The 24,747-nt window shown below is 43.4% G+C and overlaps 1 protein-coding gene across 7 annotated transcripts in view; it reads right to left on the bottom strand.

Annotated features, from left to right (window-relative positions):
• Positions 1-14,442: 14,442 nt before the first annotated feature.
• Positions 14,443-24,747, bottom strand: part of EVA1A (eva-1 homolog A, regulator of programmed cell death) — a 203,721-nt gene continuing 193,416 nt past the window's right edge. For 5 of the 7 annotated variants that reach the window (XM_061460926.1, XM_061460928.1, XM_061460929.1 and 2 more), the window contains 2 exons: positions 23,039-23,209; positions 14,443-15,892 (listed from right to left, as the gene is read on the bottom strand). In XM_061460926.1, the coding sequence (XP_061316910.1) occupies positions 15,522-15,892; positions 23,039-23,209 (542 nt within the window). In that variant the 3' untranslated portion in view covers positions 14,443-15,521. Of the gene's footprint in view, positions 15,893-23,038; positions 23,213-24,747 lie in introns of all 7 variants that reach the window. The other 2 variants (XM_061460925.1, XM_061460931.1) reach the window with 1 other exon arrangement.

Raw genomic sequence — 24,747 nt, 5'->3', positions numbered from 1 at the left:
GGTTATTATGAGCAGGTTTAAGACTTTTACAGGCAGACACATACTTTCTCACCCCATGTTCTGAATTAGCCAGCTCCATCCCATAATGCCAAACTGTATCACAAAACCATCAAATTAATGTCTCTGAATGACTTTTTAGCTGAAGGACAGCACAGAAGAAATTAACTCAACATAGCATAAACCCCAATAAAAGGTATGGGAAGCATGTATTTACCTGTCAAGCACTCTGCAAACATGTCTCCAGCTACACAAGTGTTGCAATAGACAGAGACCACCCTCCTCCAATTTGCACACATTGGTGGGTCCTAGACATGGCCCTGCTTCCATCCTTCTGTTTGCAAAGCCACAAGTGAGTCTAATAGACCCATATTGTTATTCTGTACATGAGGTAACTGAGAAAACTAGGTCTGCTTCAGATATAGAGGTGGGTTTCTCTTCCACAAGACCAGAACATTATACTTTTCACTCCCACAGATTCAGTGATTGCAATGGAGTTTTCACTATTTTCATTGATTCATTTATTGGCTGTCTTCACTCTTATACAAACTAAGTCAGCATTAACTCTTCTGAAGCCAGTGCTATTGCATCTTGTAATAGACCAGTGTAGAAGCTTCTCTGCAGTTCATTTGTTTTGCAGCTAATAATTGAAAGGACCTTGTTTACCTCTTAGTCTCAAAAGAGATGAAATATCAACCACTGAAAATAATGTGATGTAAAAAAGCAGCATGAAGTGAAAATCAGACCGTTTGCCACCTGTTCTCTGAGCTGTTCTTTATTCACAAGAAAGACCTACTGCATATACATCTGCTTTACCTGAATGAAGAAACATTTGCATACATCAGCATGCATATGGGGAGGGTTAAGCCTGAAATTCATGAACAAATGACAATAAGAATTGAATGAACAGTGACAAAAGAGTCATTGGGAATACTGCAATGTCAAACATGAGGGCAGACGTCTTGCAGAGACCAGTAGTCAAGTCCTGATTTGGTTATACTTTTTTTCCTGTAAATACAGGGTCACATTCTTAAAAGCTGCAACTTTATGTGGCCAAAACCTGCTCTTTACAAGCCTCAACAGTCTTTCTTTGAGAGAATTGTTTGCTGCTGTCCCAAAGGATGCTGAAGCACAACAGTCCTGCTCCAGTAGAACTGCCTCCCAAAATAACTGTGGCTCTCAAGTGCGCTATACTCTTTTGTACTAAATTTTGCAGCTTTCCAGTGCTGAATACAAAATACTTCAGCACAATTTAGATAGAAATTCAAAACAAGCTTACAAAACTTACAAGCTTTGAGGTGGATCCCCCTAAAGTAAAATTGCTGTTGAATACACAGTGCCCATTTTCCAAAGGAGTGCCTAATCATCAGGATACAGGTCTGTGTTCATTTGTGTGTGGTTCTGTGTACATGTGTGTATATATATATATATATACACATATATTAATCCTAAGGTGCTTCCGGTTTTCCAGCTGAACTTTTTCTTTCTCCAAGTACTCTCTTGGCCAGAAATCAGGAGTGACTTGAAAACGTTTCTTAGATCTGTGAGTGAAAGGCTCAAGCAGTTACAGCAAGAGGTGGGTTGTTCTCTTCAGACCCCCACTATTTCAGTATTAATAAATCACCCCATCTCTCACACAGAAAAGGAAGAACAACCAGCAGGGTGTTTACACTAACAAAGGCTGGCCTGCATTTGAGATGTTGAACTCTTCAGTGCTAGAAAGATTCATATGCAAAAAGACAGAAGGAGTAACTTCTCTAGAAGCAATCAAGGTGAGGACTTCGAAGACAAAAGGCATCAAAAGCTTTCTTAATTCTCATTAAGAAATTAGAATTTCTTTCTAACATGAGTCAGTAAAACACAACTTTATAACATAAGTCCCAAAATATTTTGTAGGCTGCAAAATCATGGACACTCATTAGAGTCAAGGCATGGTGTATACTTGCACTGTGCGCTGTGTCATGTTTATAAAGCATCTTTGCCACAGGATTGCTTAATGCAGACACTACCATTATGTTATTTTGTCTCTGCAGTTATAAGGCAACGAAGGACAATGTGCCCTTTGAAACAGAATGAATACACTGATAGAAGATCAGCAAGGAAATTGTTATTGCCTACGCCATATTATGAATTAAACAAAAGACAAAATATGACACTAGAACCACATGGAATGGAATTGTGGTTAAAAGGTGAAAAATTTCACAACTAAGGTAATCTTGCCTTCATACATTTGCAGTTATAAATCATACTGCAAAGGTTTCTCAGAAGAGATACTTGGTTCTTTTCTTGTTCTCTAAGTCAAATTACTCTTAAGCAATATTTAGTGTCCTGAACTGAGCTAATCAATGCAGGTCTCTTCCCCAGACTTTGAGTTCATCAATATTTCATACATACAAATGGAAGTTCTACCAGCTTTTTAAGCTGTTTTGCCATTAGTAGTTTTATTTTACACTAGAGTATGTCTGTGCTTCTGTTTTTTCCATAGGGTCAGCAACTCTTTCAGATCTCTGCTTAGAAAATCAAAAATGCCATTCTTTTACATCATCAATACGTTCAGGAAATAGCTCTCACTCATCACAAGGGGAATTTGGGTAAAGTCCTCTTGAAATCTCTCCAGATTTCTTCCTATCTATCTGACCAGTAGATAATATATTTCTACACAAGCAAAATTAGGAAAAACATCTCTTTGAAGAAACCTATAAAGGCAATGTTTAGATAAATGGACCTATCTTAAGCCTCATGGTTGCTCCACTCCACTGACTTAACCTAAGGATCTCACTACCCTCTTGCATTTAGATACTCTTGTAGCTTGGACATCTATAGGAGTGTTGTGACACCAGAGGGATCTGAATTTGGTCCTTCACTGCTATCAGTCATTGACTAGACTAAGAGCAGGGCTAAAACAACCCATATTTACCTTCCAGGCAAGCGCCCCAATTCCTGTATTATTTTGAATGAGCACAGTGTCTTCATTGTATAAGCTATGCACTTAGTACAGCATTTAGATGCAGAGTAATTCATTGTGTCTAATCTTAAATTTCTTATTTTGGCCATAGTCATATATTCAAGAGAGATGTAAGCACCTCTCAAGGAATATTCAGAACGCATAAATAGGAAATTCAAGTCCTACTGACCTACCTCCCACCTACACACTAAAGCTGACTGACGTTCGCTATCCCCCCACACACATGAATTCCCTTTGCATATGTTTTAATGTTTTCTTATCTGCTGAACTAGGCAGATATCCAAAGATGGCCAACCTCTTTTTTACCTTGCTTGTGCCTTGTGTTTTACTTCCAGGTCCAGGATGGGCACACTCATCAAAAGAACGCACTTTTGTCCTCACAGGCACGTTGAGAACATACTCTTTGCAAAGCAGCCCAACACTCCCATGATCCTGCAAAGACGGAGAGGGAGTCTTGCAAGCCATGATAGAGTTTTATAGATAGTTGGCACACAGCTCCAGGAAATGAAGCAAAGAAAATATCTCACTATTACCCACTGCAGTCATGAAACCAGAGTATGTAACCATGTTATTAATGATATTGTTCACTGAGGGACTTGAAGGTGCCTATAAACCTTCATTCCTGCTTTTGTTTCTGAGTCCCTGATTCCAGCAGCCTGGCAGTTTTTCCAGATGTTGGAAGAGAATGAACACATCCTCACTAACAACCTAGCTCTGCCACACCAGTAACCTTCACAGAAGAAGAATGATTGGAGAGGCCTTAACTTCTGTGTGGTAGCAGAGAAAGTACCACACACACCCCTGTCCTGGGTTCAACAGTAGCAGCCATTTTTCTCCTTCTTAGCAGCTGGTGCAGTGCTGTGTTTTTGACTTTCAGCCTGGGAACAATGCTGATAACACTGATATTTTTAATTGTTAGTCAGAATGTTTAGTCTGACCAAGGACTTTCTGAGTCTCATGCTCTGCCAGGGAGAAGGGGAAGCCAGGGGAAAGCAGAAAGAGGACACCTGACCCAAACTAGCCAAAGAGGTATTCCATACCACAGCACATCATGCCCGGGATGTGAACTGGGGGCAGTTACCCGGAAGGGCTACATCACTGCTTGGTTGGGCTGGGTATCGGTCAGCGGGTGGTGAGCAGTTGTATTCTCTTCCCTTGTTATTTCCTTTATCATTATTATTATTGGTGGTAGCAGCAGTGGTTTGTGTTATACCTTAGTTACTGGATTGTTCTTATCGCAGCCCCTGGGATTTACATTCTTTTGATTCTCCTTTCCATCCCTCTGGGAGCAGGGTGAGGAGGAAAGGGAAGGGAGTGAGAGAGCGACTGAGTGGCTGAGTTGCCGACTGGGTTTAAACCACAACAACCCCCCAACTTCTCCCTCTCCTTCCTCTCTCTCAGTCCCAAGACATATTTTGAATACAAAATCTCATTTTTCCTCTCTGAGCTATGTGAACGCTGGCTGCAAACCCTGGCAAGTGCTTTCCAGACTAATGGGACTCAGGGCCCAACAGGGGCTCCCCAGTGAGTACATCAACATGATGCCAACAGAGTGAATCCAAGACCACTCCTCAACCACCTCAACCCAAGCTCCTCAACCACTGAAGTAAAAGGAAAATCTCCAGTGACTACTTCTATAACAAGTTTCCCTTAATTTGGCCTAACAAGTTTCCCTTAATTGGGCCAGGAACACAAGTCTCACCCCATGGGAAGGACCAACAGCTAGAAGAGGGTATTGAATAGCTCTGTGCAATTGCTGGATTACTCTACTATGAGTACGTGGGCCATAGCACACCTCTGCATTTAGCTGAAGGCAGTGTATTGCATGTGGGAAGGTCACATGCATGTCATATATTATATGTTGGCAGGAGCTGTTCAGACCACCTAATACCACTTCTGCACCACATACATCAAGGCCTCCTCTGAATTTCCATCTGATCCAGAAGGAAGTCATTCACAAACACCTTAGACTGATTAAAAATTTCCCATCACATAGAAACCATAACATGATAATTTCTTTCAATCCCAAATTATTGCTGCTATTTAAAGTCTACTTTATCTGCAGCCTGACTTTAGCTTCAACTTCATTGGCTCTTGGTTAGTAGAACTGGCCAAGAAGTTTTCAACAAAACATTTATTTGTTTATAAAAAAAAAAGACAGATTTGTTGAAAAGGGTGAGCTGGGACAGGGTTTCCAAACTCATCCCCGTTATGCAATTTTTAATTGAAACATTCCAGATTACCAGTGAGAAAGTGTTTTTTTTTTTCTGGCATCTTAGTAACTTGCTGCGAACTAGAAATGGCCCAAATCAAAATGAAGCATTCAGAAATTACTTACTCCTTCATCCTTTCACTGGAAGAGTTCTGTGTGGGTGTCTGAGACATAAACATTGAGCGCTATCACTGCTGCTTTTGCTTTTGAATGGCAGTTTGCAATATGGAAGTAAATACAATTAGCTCACATTCAAATGGCACTTTTCTATCCTAAAAAACTGTGTGTATTTTATAGCATGCATAAATATGACTGTGCTAAATCACATCGTGCCAGTGAACCGATTTGTACACACAGGCCCAGGCCCACCAAGTTGTTTACAAGAAGAAATGAGATATTTGTGGAAGATACAGAGGACTTATTCTGCAACAGAAAAAGTTTTCACTGCTGAAAGGCAGTCGTGTTCTGCAAATAAAGCTTTTAAGGCTTGGCTTTTCATTGAAAAGGACTGCGTAGCCTACTGGGAACAACAACACTGCTTTTGCAGTGGGAGAAGGTGGCAGAGAAGTTGAGCCTGCGGAGGAGCCGAGCCCCACGGCCAAGCCCAGCCCCGCGACGGCCGAGAGCATTCCCCGGAAGCCACCTGCCGAGCCCCAGGAGGATGCAGGAGACCACACAGCATTTCCCAGCAAGGCAGAGGAGGAAGAGCTGGACTCAGGAAAAGAGAAGCTGGTGGTGGGAGAGCCGGCAAGCACAGCAGCAGCACCAGCCCCAGTGACAAGTACAGCAGCATCATTTGGGAGTTCTGAAGGTTTTGAATGGCCTTTGGGTACCCTTGGGACCTGCCTGCTGATTGTGATGGGGATCAGCATGTTGGCACACACACAGACTGTGTTTTACCCACCACCATTTTGTCTGATCTCAAAAGTTAAGCAGAGTCGGTTTTGGGTCTTGTCTGGGGTTAGACGACGATATAGGAGGACCAGGAGATTTTCCCCAAGGCTGGACAGCCATGAGTGGCAGGGTATGTGGGACAGTATGGGCAAGTATCTAGTCCACTGGGCCCCTCCAGTGCTTTGGAAGCATCGGAGATGGAAGGCAGCTGTATGAAGTCCCCAGCAACAAGCTGCAGAAACTGCTGAAGGGGACAGTGAATTATTTTGAGCCTGGTGGGCCCATGGCACTTCAGGCCATCAGAGCAGAGATGCAACATAGAGATGGACTCATGATCGAGGGGTGGACTTAGAAATGGACACTGTTGCCCAGGTTATTCACGAGTGTGAACACTGCACACAGTCTCTCCTGCTCTGGAAGGCTGTTACAAGAGATGGAGCCTGACATCATGGACCAGATGGACTCAGCAGCTTTATAGAGACTGGTCCATGCACTAAGATAAGAGTGCACTGAGATAAGAGTGATGGTATATTAAAAATGTGGGATCTGAGCATGACGTAAATGGTATGGAACAAGGGGTGGATACTGTCCTGGGTTCAGCAGTAGCAGTCATTTTTTCTCCTTCTTAGTAGCTGGTGCAGCACTGTGTTTTGACTTTCGGCCTGGGAACGGTGCTGATAGCACTGATGTTTTTAGTTACTGCTCAGATGTTTGCTTTGGCCAAGGACTTTGTGAGTCTCATGCTCTGCCAGGGAGGAGGGGAAGCCAGGAGGAAGCAGAGACAGGACACCTGACCCAAACCAGCCAAAGAGGTATTCCATACCACAGCACGTCATGCCTGGGATGTAACTGAGAGTTACCTGGAAGGGCTAGTACAGTGCAGGGTTGGAGGAGGTATCAGGCAGTGCTTGGTTGGGCTGGGGTGGGGAGAGTTATCTGTCAGTGGGTGGTGAGCCGTTGTATTCTCTTCCCTTGTTATTTCCTTTATCATAACTATTATTGGTGGTAGCAGCAGTGATTTGTGTTATACCTTAGTTACTAAACTGTTCTTATCTCAACCTGTGGGAGTTACATTCTTTTCAATTCTCCTCTCCATTCCTCCAGGAGTAGGGGGAGGGCAAGAAGGGGGGGAGTGAGTGAACGAGTTGTGTGGCTGGGTTTAAACCACGACACTGTGTCATGAACTGTGTCATCCAGGCAAACCAGCCTGCAGAAGGACTACAGTTGGGACTGATTTTGGAAAGCCTTGATGTTGGGGAGGCACCTGCTAAGTGGGGTACTTAGAGTCAAGACTCTCTGATTCCCAAATCTCTTGCTCCTGACACCTTCTCGTCTCCTTTTCATCATGAACCCCAGAGAGTGACCACGTCTACAAGGAGCAGTAGCCTGTCCCCTGGTGGACCCCAGCCCTCAGCTTCACCAGTCTGCTCTCTTTTTGCGCTGGTGACGTTTGTCTTCCCCTCATCCACAAGGCAACCTTCTAAGAGATCCATCATCACTGGACTGTAAACCCTGACACAGGTCTAGATAGGGACGCCTGCTGATATGCCACTATAATAGAGGAAAAATCAGGGAGTCTCAAAAGTACACCAAGAATCTGGTGGCAGCTTTCAAGGTCTTGTCAGACATTATTTAACTTTTCCTCCCAAGAAAAGCATCCTCTGGAAGTGCTGTGTGGTGAGATCTGTAGTCTTGAGGCAGTAACATTAACAATCCCTTTTTCTGGGTGTTTCAGTCAGGCTCAGAAGCAAACCTGTCATTGCCAGATCACATCCAGTTCTGGGAGAAAAATCCAGTGTTTATTATGGATGCAAAGACCAGTTCTGACTCACATTGGTTTGCTTGATCCCACGTGAACTTTTTCTCTTACATTGTCCTTTCAAAAGATGCCAGAAATACAGTTTTATTGGTACTGTAATCACACTGGGAACTTGGGCACAAAGGACAGCTATGGGGTGAAACAACAACACTTGCTGATATGGCTGGGTCTGTTACTTTGGAGCAGTACAGTGCTATTTCCAAAAAGGAAAGCAATTTATACAATGAACGGTTTAGAAAAAGCATGGGATGTCTCTGAGCTCTGCTGTTCCTGGGTGGTCTAGAGACTCCCAAAAACGCAGGAGCTGAAGGAAGGAGAATTACTTCTGTCCCTTCTAAACAGTACATTCATTTAAATGAAAGTCCCTTTTACACCACGAATGAGGCTAGAACCGTTCCACATAAAGGGGATTTTAAAGACCTTTGCAAGAAATGGAATGTACAAATTGCTGCCTTTTAAAAGCCAAAGGATGTTTTTCCAGCATGGCACTGTATCCCCAGAAAAGTGCTGTGGGGAGTTTATATTTCACTCACGGTACAGACTAACATCAGACTCCTGACACAACCAGAAAATAAACAAGCCAAGTCAGTTCTCTGCCAGAAATTGTGAAGAAGGATACCTTTTCAACTAGATGTCCCATTTCAGGGTTTTTAAATGCCACTTTCCATCATATCATTGTAGCTTATATTTCTTCATGAAGTAATAATGGAAAGGGAAAGGTTTTCTCATAGCTCAAAGAAATAAATTTGACTTTGTTCCCATCTGCTGTCACTATTTGTCCTCAGAAAGTGTTTGCTCCAAAAAACATAATCTTATTATGCAGGAGAAATTACCTAAGTTATTAGGAGGTGCCAAAGTGGCAACATTTGAATTGGCAAAGAACACAAGGCCTTGGGAAAAATAGGTCCTCCTCAAGACTGCATTTGCTCTGCTCAAGCTCAGCCTCAGCGTGAGGACTTGCTTTCCTTCACAGTCACCCAGCTTTGCACAGAACAATGTCCTTCAATAGGAAACAAATCCAAACCCAGATTTTGACTTTTCTCTTTCACCTGCAGATAGCGCAGGTCCCCAGCCAGCGGGGGAGAGATCAGCCGCAGGAATGAGGTCTGCCATCGTTTACAGTCCTACACATAGCTGGGCAAGCTAGGGGTGAAATGGAAAGAGGACTCAAAGAAGTTACTCAGCAAAGGAGTAATGTAGGGGGAATGGGACATCTTAAAGAAAAATTCTTTGGAATAATGATGGATTTGGTGTCCGCACAATGTCAGACCCCCCTCCATTAGAAGTTCCTCTAGAAGGAGAGCTGATAAGAAAACACAACGCACTCTTTGAAGAACTCACTTTGAAAACTAATTTAAAATATAATCCCCAACTGAATATTTTCACAAAAAAAAAATGTTTACACTGTGTTTCCGCAGACTGAAAACAATAAAACATCCTTTGGTTTGCTAAGGTCTTGGGAGGGGCCACTGAGGCTTTAGTTTTACCGATTCATTTTGTCATTGCGATGGAAGGGAAAAAGAGAAAGCAGGTGAAACAAAACATCAAATCATGTGCTAATTTTCTTGAATTAAAAATGCAGCCACATTTTAAGTTTGTTTTTTTTTTCTTGAGGATTCTGACAATACTGAGTGGTTTGGGAAACAACCATGTGTTTGCAAGCGCACAAGTGTACTTCAAAGCCATCACTGACACATGCATGTAGATGGGTAACTTACCATCAGTTTACTCCCACACCCCAAATCAGTGACTTCTCTAGCACTGAATAGTCAGACTGTCTCTCAGGTCCTTCAGGAACTGGTCCCAGAAGAACAGGCCAGAAAATCTTGCTATTTTTGACAGGTTGTAGTGAAAGCAATGGAGATCACGGATGCCTAGCAATGCTCATGGTCTTGATCACAATGCCCCAGTACTATGACAACAGCCTTTGGCCAGTGGAGTGTGGCTCCATTCCCTTGGTTCTTGTTGAAGCTTCAGCAGTAGGAAATGTTGTTTAGTAATTACAGGCCTGGCAGCAGGAATCCCTGTCCCACATTCCCAACCTGCCAAGGGCTCTGATCAGAGGTTCAGTGTGGAGCATGCTGGTCCAACACCTCCTGTCCTTCTGGGGACCTTCCTGAGCTTCCCACTGGTTATCAGACAGAGGTAAAAGAGAATCAGTGTTGACACCCATCAAACCTCCCTCTGGAGTTATCAGTATCTGAAGGGGGCCTACAAGGATGCGGGGAAGGGACTTTTCATTGGGGACTGTAGTGATAGAACAAGAGGTAATGGGCTAAAACTTAAACAGAGGAAGTTTAGACTAGATAATAAGGAAGAAGTTCTTTACTGTGAGGGTGGTGAGCCACTGGAATGGGTTGCTCAGGGAACTGGTGAATGCTCCATCCCTGGCAGTGTTCAAGGCCAGGTTGGACAGAGCCTTGGGTGACATGGTTTAGTGGGAGGTGTCCCTGCCCATGGCAGGGGGGTTGGAACCTGATGATCTTAAGGTCCTTTCCAACCCTAACTATTCTATGATTCTATGAGTTATTCTGGCCCTATTTCCAGCCATTTGACCAAGGAATGTACCTTATACCTCCCCTCAGCAAGCAGACACCTCCCAAGGGAAACCATGGGTCACTCTTCCATCCTTGAGGACAAAGCCAAGCCCACCTATCTTTCTGGAGAAGCCCAGATGGAAACTGTTAGGCTTGCATGATAAGAGCAAGTGTCCAACTGAATGCACTTCCCAGAGCATCCAGGAATTCACTATGGAGGGATTCAAATCCATATTTTTCACCCCACAAAAGAGAATCTTACCTTAAGAGTATCTTAAGTATTTTAAGAGATCTTAAGAGTATCCCAGAGCACATACACCTCTGAATACCTTTCAGGTGGTCATGCTTCAGCTAAAACATAACTTCCAGTGACATTTCACCAGTGCCCCAGGGCTCCCAGATGCAGTACTCCACATGGTGACAATTGCATCACTGTGGCTGGAATAGTGGTTGGTTAGTTGAAAACACCCAAACTGATTTGCTTAAGTATTACTAAACCATCATATACACTCAGAGTAAGCAAACACCTTCAGACCAGGGATGTAGCAGATGCACACATACTGCAACATAATAGTGAGCTACAATGCAAAGAACCAAAACTATTACTGCATTTTTGGTGAATGCAGTATGCTTCACTGACAGCCCTTGAAACAACTACAGAAATAGACTAACAGACAAAGAGAAAAGGGAGGAAATTACATGAAAGGGGCAATCTGCACCAATCCTAATGAGCAGACAAAGAAAGGCAAGCAATACTGACAATTATTTTGGGGTTATCTAAGGACACTAGAAACAGATCGGATTATTAAAACTTCATTATGATGGAGACCTCAGTAATGACTGTGAACAGAAGGATTTCTGGGCCAGTCTAGGATGATTAATTGTTTATGAAGCCTCCAGAAACTCAAGAGAGTCCATGCAGCACAAAAGGAAATTCAGATTCCCCACAGCACCATGAGCATATGCTTTACATCCTGGCAGTACAACAGCTAAGCGAGCTCGCTTTATTTGTGTAGCCCCTGGGGTGCTGGGAAAGATGGCAGGCAAGGGGTTAAGTAGTGGCACTGTGGTTTCTGGAAGGGAAAAGCACGCCTCATTAGCTGGCTGGAATTCATCAAGGGTATGAACACCAGGGTGGGCATGGGAAAGGCAGCAAACACCATATTACCGAGATTTTCAGGGTACATCGAACACAGGTCCGCAGAAGAGGTCAGTGCTGCTGGACCGGATGACAGCAGGAGGTGAAAACAGCCTGGAAAAGTCAGGGGCAATGGGACCAAGTAGGAGACCATAGCAGGTATCTAACGGGAACTACCTACTTCTCCGCAGTGTCCCTATACACAACAGTGACTTCTGTAATCAGCCGCATCTGTCCCACCAGACAGGAGGGTAACAAATGTGTGGTTGACTCTTCAAAAGTCCCACGAGTATGGCCCTTAATTTTCCAACCCATCACATTCATTTACAAATCTTCATACCAACAATGGTACGAGTCATCAAACCGTAATTTAACAACTGTGGGTACTAACCCAAGTATCTTGTAATTCATAGAGGTATGAAAGTGTCCAGGTATGTACCACAGGCATTTCACTTCCCAAGGCTCACCTGCCACAAGCATACAGCCCAGCAGAAAGTACATGGCAACTGCAATGATACTCCTTAAATACAGTATCGTGTGTTTCCCCTTATTACCAACTGGTCGAGCAGCTCAGAGTCCAAGATTGCTCTGTTATCCCCTGTTATATAATTATAAAAGGAAACCAAGGCATAAAGAATAGATTCACATGGGAAATAACCTCAGCATCTTTTTATCCAAAAGGTTTCTGATTAGGAAATTCATTCATGAAACAGAAAAGTTGATTTCAACCCTTTATCTGTTTTGGGGAATCTGAACAGTGTTTTTCTGGAAACAGTATTTCACTTCAATATAAAAAATTAAATAAGCATGAAGTAAGAGAGCAGATCTATGTGTAACCTCTTACAAGAGGGATTCACATTAGGCTCGTAGAAAAGCATTTACTCTCTGCTCCCTGGCTCCATGAGTGTTTAATTGCTTCATATGACACAGTGAGTACAACACTAAAGAGTAAAACCAGGCAGATCTCTCTGTATGCTTAAGATCCTCTTTTGTGGGGTGAAAATTATGGATTTGAATCCCTCCCATAGTGAATCCAGCTCTTCTATTGGGTTTGCTCTTTTTTGTTTTTTTATATAGAATTAACAGCTTCTGCCCCACGAATCTCAATTGTTTTTCCCCAGCTAAATTATTGAACACTTTTGGGACAAATCCAGACACAGTTGCAGAATGACTGAAAGTCTTTTACTTACACTAGCTCAAAGGATTGTATTTTTTCTTTAGTCAAAGCCTTTTTAGAAATGCATTGCCCTAAGACAAAAGGGGCTAGAAGGAACATAAATGTATTGCGTGTGCTGTGAAGACAGTGAGTCTGCTTTTGTTGCATCTTGTTACCTAGGGCAAGGCTGAGCTGGGCTTGTCTGCTCAACTCTGAAAAGCAGTGCTCACAACTTTTATATTGCAAGTTTCAGCTGGAAGATTTACAGCAGCATTAGCAATGCTAAGGGAGGATTGTTTATCCATTTGTAACTCAGGTTCAGCTGTGATTTACTCTTCAAGCAGGTATTTTAATCCTTCGGTTGTATATCAGGTATTCTCAGACTTGCCACAGTTACTCTTTCCTCTGGGCAAAAGAGTTCGTTTGGGAAAATCACATACATAAAACTGTTTGTAGCATGTTTAAAATCAGTTTTGCAAGCTATCTCCCAAGACACAGCACTCTAAATCTGAAAACTTGCTGTCCCTTAATCACCAAGGTTGAGGGACTGTATCTTGTCATAGCAAAAACACACGGCCAACAAAACTGACCCTGCTGACCTCATCCTGTCATTTTGCTCCTTGATACCCACAGAGAGCGCATTTGACATTCCAGCTAAAGCACAGCACCTGTCAACGCCTCCAGCTTTTGGGATCTGCCTCCTGCTATGTTTCTAAATATCAGCTGCAAAATTACATCCCAGGTTAATACTGAGAATTTCCATTTGCACCTTCATGGGACCAGGACCAGGACTCGCTCTGCAGTACTAGTATTTCTTTCCCAGGTGAAACCACCTCTTACCAACCTCTCACTTTATCTCTGACATTACCAGTAACACCAGTTGCAGTTCCTTAACTTTGCTCGCACTCTGCCAGAGCTGGAAGAAGTACTTGTGAACACTTCAAATGTAGCTTTCCTCAGCCAGAGAAAGAGCCCCACAGTGACCCCAAAGAGTGCCAAGAAGGCCTTTGGTGTCAGAGATCTGTCCCACCATGCAGCTGTTTGGCACAGCACATGAGCCCTCGTGACCCCACTCTAACACCTTCAGTCATCTAGTGGGCAGGTCCACCCATCTTCATCTCTCCTTGAAGCTAAGAGAAGCTCTCGGCATTCAGAGCTCTTGGTCATTATTTGCTTTGCTAGCACTCATTTAGTGACCTCTTAAGACCTAAGTTTGCCTAAGTAACAGAGGAGAGCATCTCAAATCCTTGCAGGCTACAGCAACGTCATACAGACTTGGAAAACACCAAGTTTTATGACTGATGTGAACTGGTGCTGGAAGTGAGTAGGTGGTGATATCCCATTGAATACTCCATGGGAAAACTGAAGGGGCACTAAAATATATTTTACCTTTTTTCCATGTGTTTTTTTGGTTCATTTAACATTTGCTTCTGGCTCAGGTATGATTTGGGGAAAGACTCAAAGCATGAAATCACTGGAACTCTTTTCCTTGGTGCAGGTAAGCTTTGGAATGGCTCCTTGAGAACCAACACATTGCTCAGTTGCTCCTGACTATGAATATGGAAGAAGCAGACTGATGGGCTGCAGACAAAGAAAAAAGTGCCTCCAGTTTCCTGCATGCAGAAGACATCTGCCCTGTTTGCTTTGCAGAGGTGTGCTGCTCTTCCAAAGCATCTCCCTTAAGCAACACCTATGCCAAAAGTGAAAATGCTAATTCAAATGTATTGAAGCAAACCAGAGTTTATTTAGCATTTATTACTCATTCTGTTGTCAAATGTGGCTTCTTCTGTCTCCATTTTCCTCTGGTAAACATAGAACTTTTTTATTATTATTTTTTAATAAAATATATAAAATATTGTGCATTGCTATCCATAGGAAACTGTAGTTTAACAACAAGAAAAAAGAATAAGGCACATTCCTGTGCAGCATCTTCAAATATATATATATATATTTAAAACAAAAAGAAAACCCTTTTCAACCTCTTTGAGGTTGTTAACGTCTCACCAGTCACTGACACATTTCCTGTATTACCATAATTTCACTATTGGAGGTGGGTTGGGTGGTCTTTGACAGGGGCCAGCGGGGAGGACAGATTCAAAAAAATACTAGGATTTTATCCCTGAGGTGTCAGTAAAAAAACCTAAATGTTCCCCTTAAAAGGAAGATGAAAAGACAGCCATAAATAACTGAATACACTATGGCAAACATCCAAGCACCGAGATGATTTCATGATGGAAGAATCCCCCTCCCCCCAGTTCCCTAGTTCTTAACAAGTCATATTTGCCGTTGGGTTTTAATTAGGTTAATCTCATGGCTTCTGAAGTCACAAGACAATCAGTTGGGATGAACCTCCCATTCCCTTCCCAAATCACCTTTCCAGATTTGTCGTTTTGTTCACAGTTCTCCCACAGTCCTCAGGAAAGGGAAACAAAAAAACCCTAAATGAACACCAAATCCTGGATGACTTCTCTCCCCAGCCAAGAAAGGAGTACTTGTACCGCAGCATGCCAAACTCCACGTCCCACATAAGAGGACTGTGACTGTCACCTTCCTGCCTGCTATTAACATATGAAGTTGGCAACCACCTCTGTTGAAACCAGAAAGTGTCTGTGAAGAGGGATGATTGCAATATGTCAGGGAGAAGGAGATGGGGAAAGCTTTATTGCTGTCCATCCACACCGCTCAAGTAGCACACCCAAAAGGAAAAGAGGAGACACCCATGTAATATTCCTTCCCTCCCTCTCCTTTATCTTGTGCGGAGGAGCCCCAGGGTGCCGGGCAGGATGGTTGGACTCCCCATCGCTTAGTAGTAACGGTTGAGGCTCCTGGTGCCTGGGATGTCCGGCTGGCCGTTCATCCAGATCTCCCGGATGATGCGCTCCCGCTCCTCCAGCCGCTGGGCTCGCTCCAGCTCCTCTGCCGAAGTGAAGACGTTCATGTTCAAAGTCCTCTCGAACCTGCGGTGCCTGCGGGCAGACAGGTCTGAAGTGGTGTCTGAATCGTCATCGCTGTCGCTGCTGTCACTGTCGCTCTCCCGCTCCCGAGGAGGCTTCTTTGTGGAGGAGCGTTTGCAGTCAGTTCGGCAGGACACCCTTAGCACCAGGGCCAGCAGGGTCAAGACAAGTCCAATGCACACTCCAGAGACAAAATACAGAGCAGCCCGCTCAGGGTTTTCTGAAAGGAGAAAGGAAATGATTGTCAAGATCATCCCTTAAAAGAACAAAATATACACAGGTCCTCTGTGCACCTACCAGCCATGGTCTCTGGAGGGGCAGAGTTTCTAATGGCTGCTTTTGCTTCCATGCCCTCCTTTGACTCTTTCCCCCAGGGAAATCAGGAAGGGGAATTTAAATGGTGGATGTGCTGCCAAGGCATTTAGCCCACATGCAGAATGTGGGCTCACTGCAGTCACATCTTGGAGTTGTCTGGAAAGGGAAGGAGCAGCTGCAGAATTAAATGCTAATTCCAGTGGCTGAGCGAGTGGGGTTGACACCAGGGTGCTGCATACCCAGCAGCACCTAAGTGCATCTTGCTGTCACATCCATTATCATATACCAGGAATAAAGATGACTACAAAGCTTTATATGCTCTGTGCCATGGCCCAGTTAAAATGAGAAGCCTTGCAGCATGAAAAAATGCATATTATTTATTCATAGGTTTCATTTGCTTATCTAAGGCAAGTGTGCTGGCTTTCTGCCCAGACCACCAAAATGTGTATCTGTGCTACACAAGCATAGCTGGAGTCAGTGCACCAACAGGGTGAATCCCGCATAGCCACCTTTCAGAGCTGATAAAACAAAGACTCCAAAGGATCCACAATGCCTTTTATAGTAAGCCATCTTGTTTATTTACTATCTTGTTGTTGTTTATGGGATTACTTAGAAGTACAATTATGATAAACATCATCACTGCAATTACCCTGGGCTGAATCATCTTGGCTTGTAGGTATGCTGAATGGGTGAAGGTGAACCAAGAAAAAGTGTTAAGGCCATCTCTGCTCCACTGTGTCTGCTGGGAGGCCTGAGTTCAAGGATGGAGTCAGTTCCTCAGATGAGTCTTATTCTGTTGAACTCAGTGGTGGATCTGTAACAGTTCCCACCAGCTGAGAGCCTAACATTTGGCCTCTAAAGATCTTTGTAACTAAAAGGCTATGCTCTACCATTTCTTCCCCTACTGTGCTTTTAGAAACTGCCTTCTCCAGCTGATTTCCTCACAGTAAAGGTTGCAGAAGATGAACTAGAAACCATTCGGAGATATGAAAAACTCAATAGGACAAGACCCTGCTCAAATTTCAAAGGTGACTCTGAGTTTGAAGTTATCCGTGTTCTGAGTAAGGGGTTGGACCAGGTGACCTGTGGAGGCCTCTTCCAGCCCAGATTATTCTTTGATTCTGTGATCAGAGCCCAAACACTGACTTGTGCACTGTTCAATGCAATGCCTAGGTCAATGCCTGGAGATGCTCATGGAACAGTTACAGAGATTTGTGCTCTTCACTTCCCTCCCAATGAATCTCAAAGATGATTTACAAGCCAAGGTGAAGGAAGATGTTAGTCTAAAAACTGGGTAATAAAACATGAGATTTGCTAGAGTGGCTGGTGTGGATGGCATGGAGAAAAAAAAAAGGCTGAAGAGAGATTACAAAAGAGTAGAAAACTGCAGCAGATGCATTCAACAAGTCAAAAAAAAAAAAAAGAGGAGAGGAATGCAGCCGTAGTCTAAAAGTCAAGGGAGACTAGAGCCAGAGGCTTTAAGCTAAGATATTTTGACAAAAGTGAAACAGCAAAAATACAAAGGTAAAAGACAAGATAACAGAGCAGGCATGAAGGATGTGCCAATGGCTCTTGTAGCAGCCTGGATGAGTGAAAAACTGGCTCCAGTGAAGTTAATGGCGACTCTGAACTCAAGGGGCAGAACTCAGATTAGAACTGCAACCCTGTCTATGCAGTAGCAAAGCTGCTGCCCATCTGCGACCTATAGAGAAATAGCCTTAATTTCAGAGACTTGAAAACCTGGGGAAACACAGGATCGCTACCCAATAGTGTTTTTACCTCCATATGCAATATAACTCAAGACAGCAACTGCAAGACTCCCTTTGCAAATCGGTTTAAGGAGGGCTCTGAGGGCACCCAAAGTGTGGGAGAGTGAGAAGAACAAATGAGCAGGACTGATCTCTTTGTACTGAAAGACATTTGGTCCAGTCTGCCTCTACTCTGCCTGGCTGACAGGATGCCAGGCAGCCTCCTGAGCACCACACTCCTGCACGCACATGGGCTTGATTTGGTTGCATTAGTTCCACTGCTCACTTTTAAAGCAATTCATATTAAAAAAAATAGATTGGAGTTGAGACACAGACACATGCGGTTTCCCTTCCCCTGTTTTTGTCCATGTCCTGCCTTGCCTTTCTCCAGCACACTCTTTTTTCCATGATACCGTACCCAGTTCATGAGCAAGACGCATCTCAATTGGTACTTAAGCAACCATTTTTCATCCCCTGCTTGTGCTTGTATGTACAGCCCTTCATGCAGTGCAATGGCTGTAATTGAATCTTTGGGCTGCAGTGGCACTTATGAGCTCCTACAGCTACTCTATCAACATCTGAAACACTGTCTGGACTTCCTCACTGAGCTGTAACCCTACGTTCAACTGCAGTCTTGGCATTTATCATACACACAATCCACTTGCACAGCAGCATCTCTTTTACGTGCAGCAGAAAAAGCAAATTAAGCTAAAAACCATGGGCTCTGCTTTTTCTCAGTTGAAGTAGCCAAGTCAGCAATAGCCTAGATCTGGGGGGTTGAAAGTGATTTTGAGAGCTTGACCCATTGCATGTTCTACTTGCAAAGACCAAAAAGGGGCATGTTCTTCAGCAAAAACTTGAAGGTAGCTCAAATTCATCATACCAACACTAAAGTATGGACATCAGTAGCAGGAGTTAACATGATTTTAATATATATTCATGTGTGTGTGTACACCCATTAAGATATGGATTTTGGCCAGTGCAACTTTTTCTTCCACTGCTGTGGATGACAGCTCAGAGCTGTTGAGTTTTTCTCCTAAATTTCTAGCAGGACTCAGTTGCTGTCAATCTCTTTTGCTGGGGTTACCTTTCCCCTTCCTGGTGTTTCTGTTTCTGGACTGAGAGCATTGATGAAAATGTCACTTATTCAAGCCTGAATTTAATCCACGCAGACAAAAGATATATGCTCTTTATAACTCTCTATACAAAAGCCACCATTGTCTAGGTGCTTAAACTGCCCAAAAATTAGAAACACATTTTATTTTGTTTTTCCAACCAAACCAGCAGCAATTACAGAGCCTGTTTCCTGAGGGCTAACAATCTGCTGGGAGCATCAGCCCAGACTGCCATTAATTCCCCAGGAAATGCCCCAGGCCAAGGTTGTTATTGCTATTATAATAAATTGTTTCAATAAATAAAAAACAATCTAGGCATTAATGCTGCTGGCTTCCTGTGATAGCTTCATGCATTCAGAAACCTCAGTGGGGAGGAAAATTTCAGAGGGCCCCTGTAAAAGGTTCAGCATTAAGCACGGCCAGACAAACAGTAGGAGCAATATCTTCCAGGGGATTTACAGTTAGCCCACAGGCTGCCGAAATCCCCTGGTAGAACAGAGGAAGCTCTCCAGGAGCCCTTTATTAATAAGGCTCAGGCCAAGCAGTCTAAAAGTTGGAATGATCTCCCCCGGGTTGCTTTTTTGGAAGCCCCTTGTTAATAACTTGGCACCAAGCTTTGCTTGTGGAAGAAGAAGAAAACAGGGATTTTGTCAAGGTTTCATTCCAACTACTTCAGCCTGAATACAACAAAAAAACTTGAGTAAGTCCTTTGTCCAAAAGGAGGCACTGGAAGTGCTCTGATAGAGTTTGAATGTTTAATATTTATATAACCATGAGGGACAGTTCTGGTTTTGCTGGTAGACTGTGACTGCTAAGACAGTTCCAGCTGTCACTGAAACTGGTGAAGTCGTTCCAAACACTCAGACAGGTTTTGGAACAGCTCCATAACAAATAACAGGTCTGAGGTTTGTAGGCAGAGACTGTATCTAATGAAAAACCTAATTCTATAAAGTAAATCAGCTTTCAAATTAGGGGCATCTCTCAGTCTTTTGCAAGACTGAACTAAACATGACATTTGTTTGATCAACTGATAAATTTACTCCTTGACATTGTTCACTCTCCCTATTTCTGAAGAAACACTGTTTTCAAGGTTCTGGAAGCTGGGATAAGACTAACACCTAACTGGCTTTGACTCTTAACCATGATGATATCTTCAAACAGATTTGACAGTGAAAAACAGACTCCTGCAAAGAGGCTTTGCTCCCTTCTATGCTGTGATTTTTCAGTCCTTAGTTGTCAATAGGAACGTTCCCATTATATGGGAACATCAGTCAAAAAGATGGTGGACATTAGCAATCTTTCGCTAACATTTGCACTTCTCCTTTCTGTGCACTGCAAGACTGTACACGTCCAAGTGACCAACCCTGAAGGTTCTTCATCTGCATCTGCCCACCCAAACCTACCATTCTGTGCAGAAAACGTGAACACTACTGAGAACAAAGGGGATCCCACTCTCCCCAGGCTAATAGACACTCCACTGCCAGGAGGCAGGAAAAGTAGTAGAGTGGGTCATCCTTTCAAGCACACACTTGACCTATGAAATAGCAAATCCCCTTAGCTTCTTTTTCCTGGAGTCTGAGGTTATGCACCACCCCCTGCCCCAATAGAAAAAAAACATCTTTATATGCTGCTCCTGCCTGTTTACAGTTTTCTCTTGTAAAGTCCTGCTTTGAGCCAACTCATCAGCAGAGGGAAGCCCTTGAACTTCTTGCACTAATATTTCTCTTTGGCACCAAGGCTGTAGTCAGGAGCAGTGGGAAGATGTGTGAACCAGAACCAGCCTTCACTGGCCACCCAGTTTCTGGCCTCTCCTGAACCACTATAATGGAGATTGATGAACAGCTGCTGTGGCTTAAGCCACCTTCATGATCCAAACTCAAGTGAGAACAAAAATTTGTAATAGCTCTGCTGCTCAAAAGCTGCAACATAAAGAGGAATGGATTTGCTGTGCTGTAGTTTTATGCAAATGATATTTGTGTCCTGTGACACAGCTTGTCTTTGAACTCATAATCTAAAACCTCCCCATATCCACATATATCAAAATAAATCATGCCAAATCCACCCTTTCCACTAAAAGCAGAGGGCTAAATTACATGCAGCACATGAAGATGATTTAGGGCATCTGCTGCCTCAATCCGTGGGGCAGCCATCAATTATTTTTGTAATAAGTAACAAACTGAACATATAGATTGAGACGAAACCCTATCCAACAGCCACGGTTAAGTACACTGGAAAACATGAGCAACAAGCTCCTGAACTCTTTACTGGAAATCAAAGTTGTGAGGTCAGAGTTTTACATATTTGATGTCCAGAGGATGTGAACATATCACAATGAGACCACATCATGAAAGGGCAAGCAAACCCCACAGCACCAAGACAGTTAAAGCCATTCTTCTTTATTATTTGTGCTACAGTAAAATCTTGAGGCTCCTGCCAAGACTGACACCTTGTGAAGGGGATGAATCAAAGCCTTGTGCCCTACAAAATGAATGCAGGGTCTAAAAGTTCTGCTGTGGCCAATGGAAGCAAACTCCCACTGTCCCTGACCATAAATCCTACAACCTTCTGCTGCCCATTACTGTTCAGATGGGGAAAACAAGATTAACAGCATTTTATTTTATAGTAAGGTTGTGAATGCAGGTATTTTCATGTCAAAAAATGGCAACTGTAGGTAAGAGGAAGGAAGAAGTGTGATAAACAGAAGATTCCTTTAAAGTTTGCTTTTTCTAATCTTTTCTTAGAGAAGTCCATGCAAGAAAAACAAAAATCCTACTCAGCTAACTCTTGTGAAGAGCACTATTAATTCCACTTTAACTGCCTGCTTTTTAAAGGTGTCACAAAAAGATGGATTCTGATGCCACCATTAGACATGTAGAAGGGCAGAACTCTGGATTCACCATTCATGGTCCTTTTAGAAGGACCCTCCACTAAATGTGTAGAAACACTCTTACTAATCTACTCAGTGATTCCAAAATGCAAAATCCAAGTTAGTTATTTCAAATCCAAATATTTGCCTGTAAATCCAAATTCAGTGGTATCTCAGCAAGAACAAGAGCATAGCACCAAGAATGCACTAGTATTTAATGAATTACCAAGACCGAATGGTACACAGACATGAAAAGCTAGCTCATAAATATTTGAGTTTTAGGTATACAGACCCCTATACTCCAGAATAGCATAAATGCATTACAGTGGTACACAGAATTATTAACTGCATGTAGTAATAGAGCAACATATTAATACTACTAGCAAGTAACATTCATTAGTAAGTACTGCAAGGTAAGAAGGATACAAACCTTTCATTAAACAAATGGAGAACACCCATAAGAAAAAATTACCACAAACTGTATTTTCTGCCTTGGGAGGCTAGTTACACAGAAACCAGGACCTTCCTTCTGGGAAAAGCAGCAGAGATTGGCCTAAAATATGCTGAGTTAGTGCATCCAATGATATTCAGCCAGTGCTCCTCATTTTTTTGGGTTAGGTCCTCCAAGTCCAGAGGAAATCTCTACCGTTGTCAAAATACCTCATGCAGTTGTGGGATGGGACATATCTGCACTATTATCACCTGCTTCTACTGTACTTTTTGGCATCAATGGTATTGACCCCAAGCACTCAGCAGGGCATGAATCTTATTTCAGCTTTTTAAGTAAATCTTTTTAGAAGACTGCTCCTCTGTTACTTTAAAGATACATGTGGGTGAAAGATAAACTGTGATCCAAAGAAATCTTACTCCAAACTAGATTTGCATATACAATTAAGTAGACTCTCAAGTTACTTCATCTTCACACTTCCACTGAAGATAAGCCAAATTCTCTTAAGCAGGGTACTCTGAGTGCTACTTATTTTCCAAATTACAGGACAACAAGCTTGCCTCCCTAATGAGCCAGGCTTTGATCTCCAGGAAAATGAAGCATTAAGAATAACACCACATGTAATATTACATTGTATTTAACTCCAGATGAGAGCAAATCCAGTGGAAAGCAGAGCACAATAAACCCTGTTATATACTGTCTGCTAGAGCTGCCCTGGTCAGGTCTTTCAAGGGGAATTTGCTGAGAGACAAATGAAAAATATAAACAGTTCAAAGAGACAGATTTAGCCCTAGGTGACTGTGAAATGCAGGCTCAATTGAGGGTCTACAAGGAGCTTGAGAGAGCCCAGAGAGATGGCAGCCGCAAGACCTACCTGTGATAAAGGCATACGCTGCTAGGATGTTGCTGAGCAGTGCCATCTCTGTGCTGACACCCACAGGCTCCATGCTGCTGTTGAGTGCTGGCAGTTGTGTCTCATCCACAGGAAGCAGGAAGGGGCTGTTGTCTAGAGAGTAGAAGGTGGCCGATCTCCCTTTCTTCTTCTCTGCTTGAAACAGAAAGGGAATGAGGAACAAGGCACCAGTCCTATCCTGCCCTATTCCCACCAGGTCAGCATCTGCATTCATAAATCTGGAGCCACTCAACAGCATGCCTCCCAAATTTGCCCCTTTTTGGGGGTGACTAAACCTTCTCAGGTAGCTTCAGCTGAGCACATACCCGGTCTGCATCCAGGCAGCATCTTCTCTTCCCTGTCTCCTGCTCTTTCATGTCACCACTTAGACACACCCACCTACACTACAGCAAATATATAATCAGGTTTCTCTTCTCTTATGTAAATCAAAGGAGCCTTTATCACCAGTGGGTTCAGCTAGGCTTGTAATCAGGACTAGAAAACACAGGCAGAGCCTGCTACCCTCTGCCAGTATCACACTGTAGTGATCCATCCACACCTGGCAAACAGACGTGCTTTCTCTCCAGCCTTTGCAGGGAAGGGCAGACCTGAGTTTATGACTTCCTTCAGAAGCCTGCTCGTATTGTGTTTCACCCAGACACCATTTCCTCTTTTGAGAGGTGAGTGAACATGGGTTAATGATTTGATTTTATTTGTTGAAGACTGGAGCTAAGGAGGCAGCTAATTCCAGGAGGCTCAAAGAGACCCTTTCAGATCTTATCAACTCACTGTTGAGTGCTCCCTGAACCTTGGTCTGCAGGCAGACACCCCCACTAGTCACAAAACACTAATTGTTTTAAACACATGAAAAAGTCAGTCCACAGGATCCAGCTCCATCACCCATGTGATAGTTTAACTGTAGCTATTACAGTTTTAGAGGTTCCCTTCCCTGGGTGTCTGGTTCTGGCCAAAAGCAAGCATCGCACTCTAAAATCATAGACTGGCACCTGGTTTCCACTTATCTGCAGGGATTACATACAGGGAACTGTCAGATCCATTTCTGATGATGCCATCAGCGCCATGCAAGCGAAGGCACTCTGACAGCAGCCACAACACAAGATGGTCTGTGTTCACTAGCTCCCTCACCCATCTCCCGTCCCAGCAAACCCAGCAGCGTAAGACATCATGTTCAACTTCCTACTGTGCACGCTAGGAAGCGGTTCAGTCCAGGAAAGCAGCAACAGAAACTGAGGAGTGTCGAACAGGTAATACTGGATGGAAAGGGACTGAGTGCATGCCAACTTCTAATCTGCCTTGGAGGAGAAGCAGCGGGGATGGATGTCCAGGTGTCACTGAAAGGGATCACCCTCAAGGGATTATGGGCACGGTTGTATCTTTGCCACTGAGTAGCTGCATTGCCTTGGGAAAGACAAACGTTACAAGCTACCGAGGTGTTAATGACTGCCCCTGAAGCAAAGTTTTTAAACATGGGTCTCTAGGTGGCAGATCCAAAAGAACCTCTTGCCTTAGGAGAACAGAGATCAGTTACATGAATGGAGGCACTGGAGCACAGAGGATCAAGGGCACATTCAGCAGGAAACCAATAGCAAAGTTTTGGATAATCTTTTAATTCAGATGTAGGCACCAACATGCCCTCTAATCTTTCCTTTAGTCTCCCTATCTGGTAAATC

This window comes from Pezoporus flaviventris, unplaced genomic scaffold (assembly GCF_033815535.1).
Source record: "Pezoporus flaviventris isolate CSIRO_AGI_PZ_B2104156 unplaced genomic scaffold, CSIRO_AGI_Pfla_v1 ptg000031l, whole genome shotgun sequence".
NCBI classification, from domain to species: Eukaryota; Metazoa; Chordata; class Aves; order Psittaciformes; family Psittacidae; genus Pezoporus; species Pezoporus flaviventris.
This window is presented reverse-complemented; position numbering and strand designations above follow the sequence as displayed.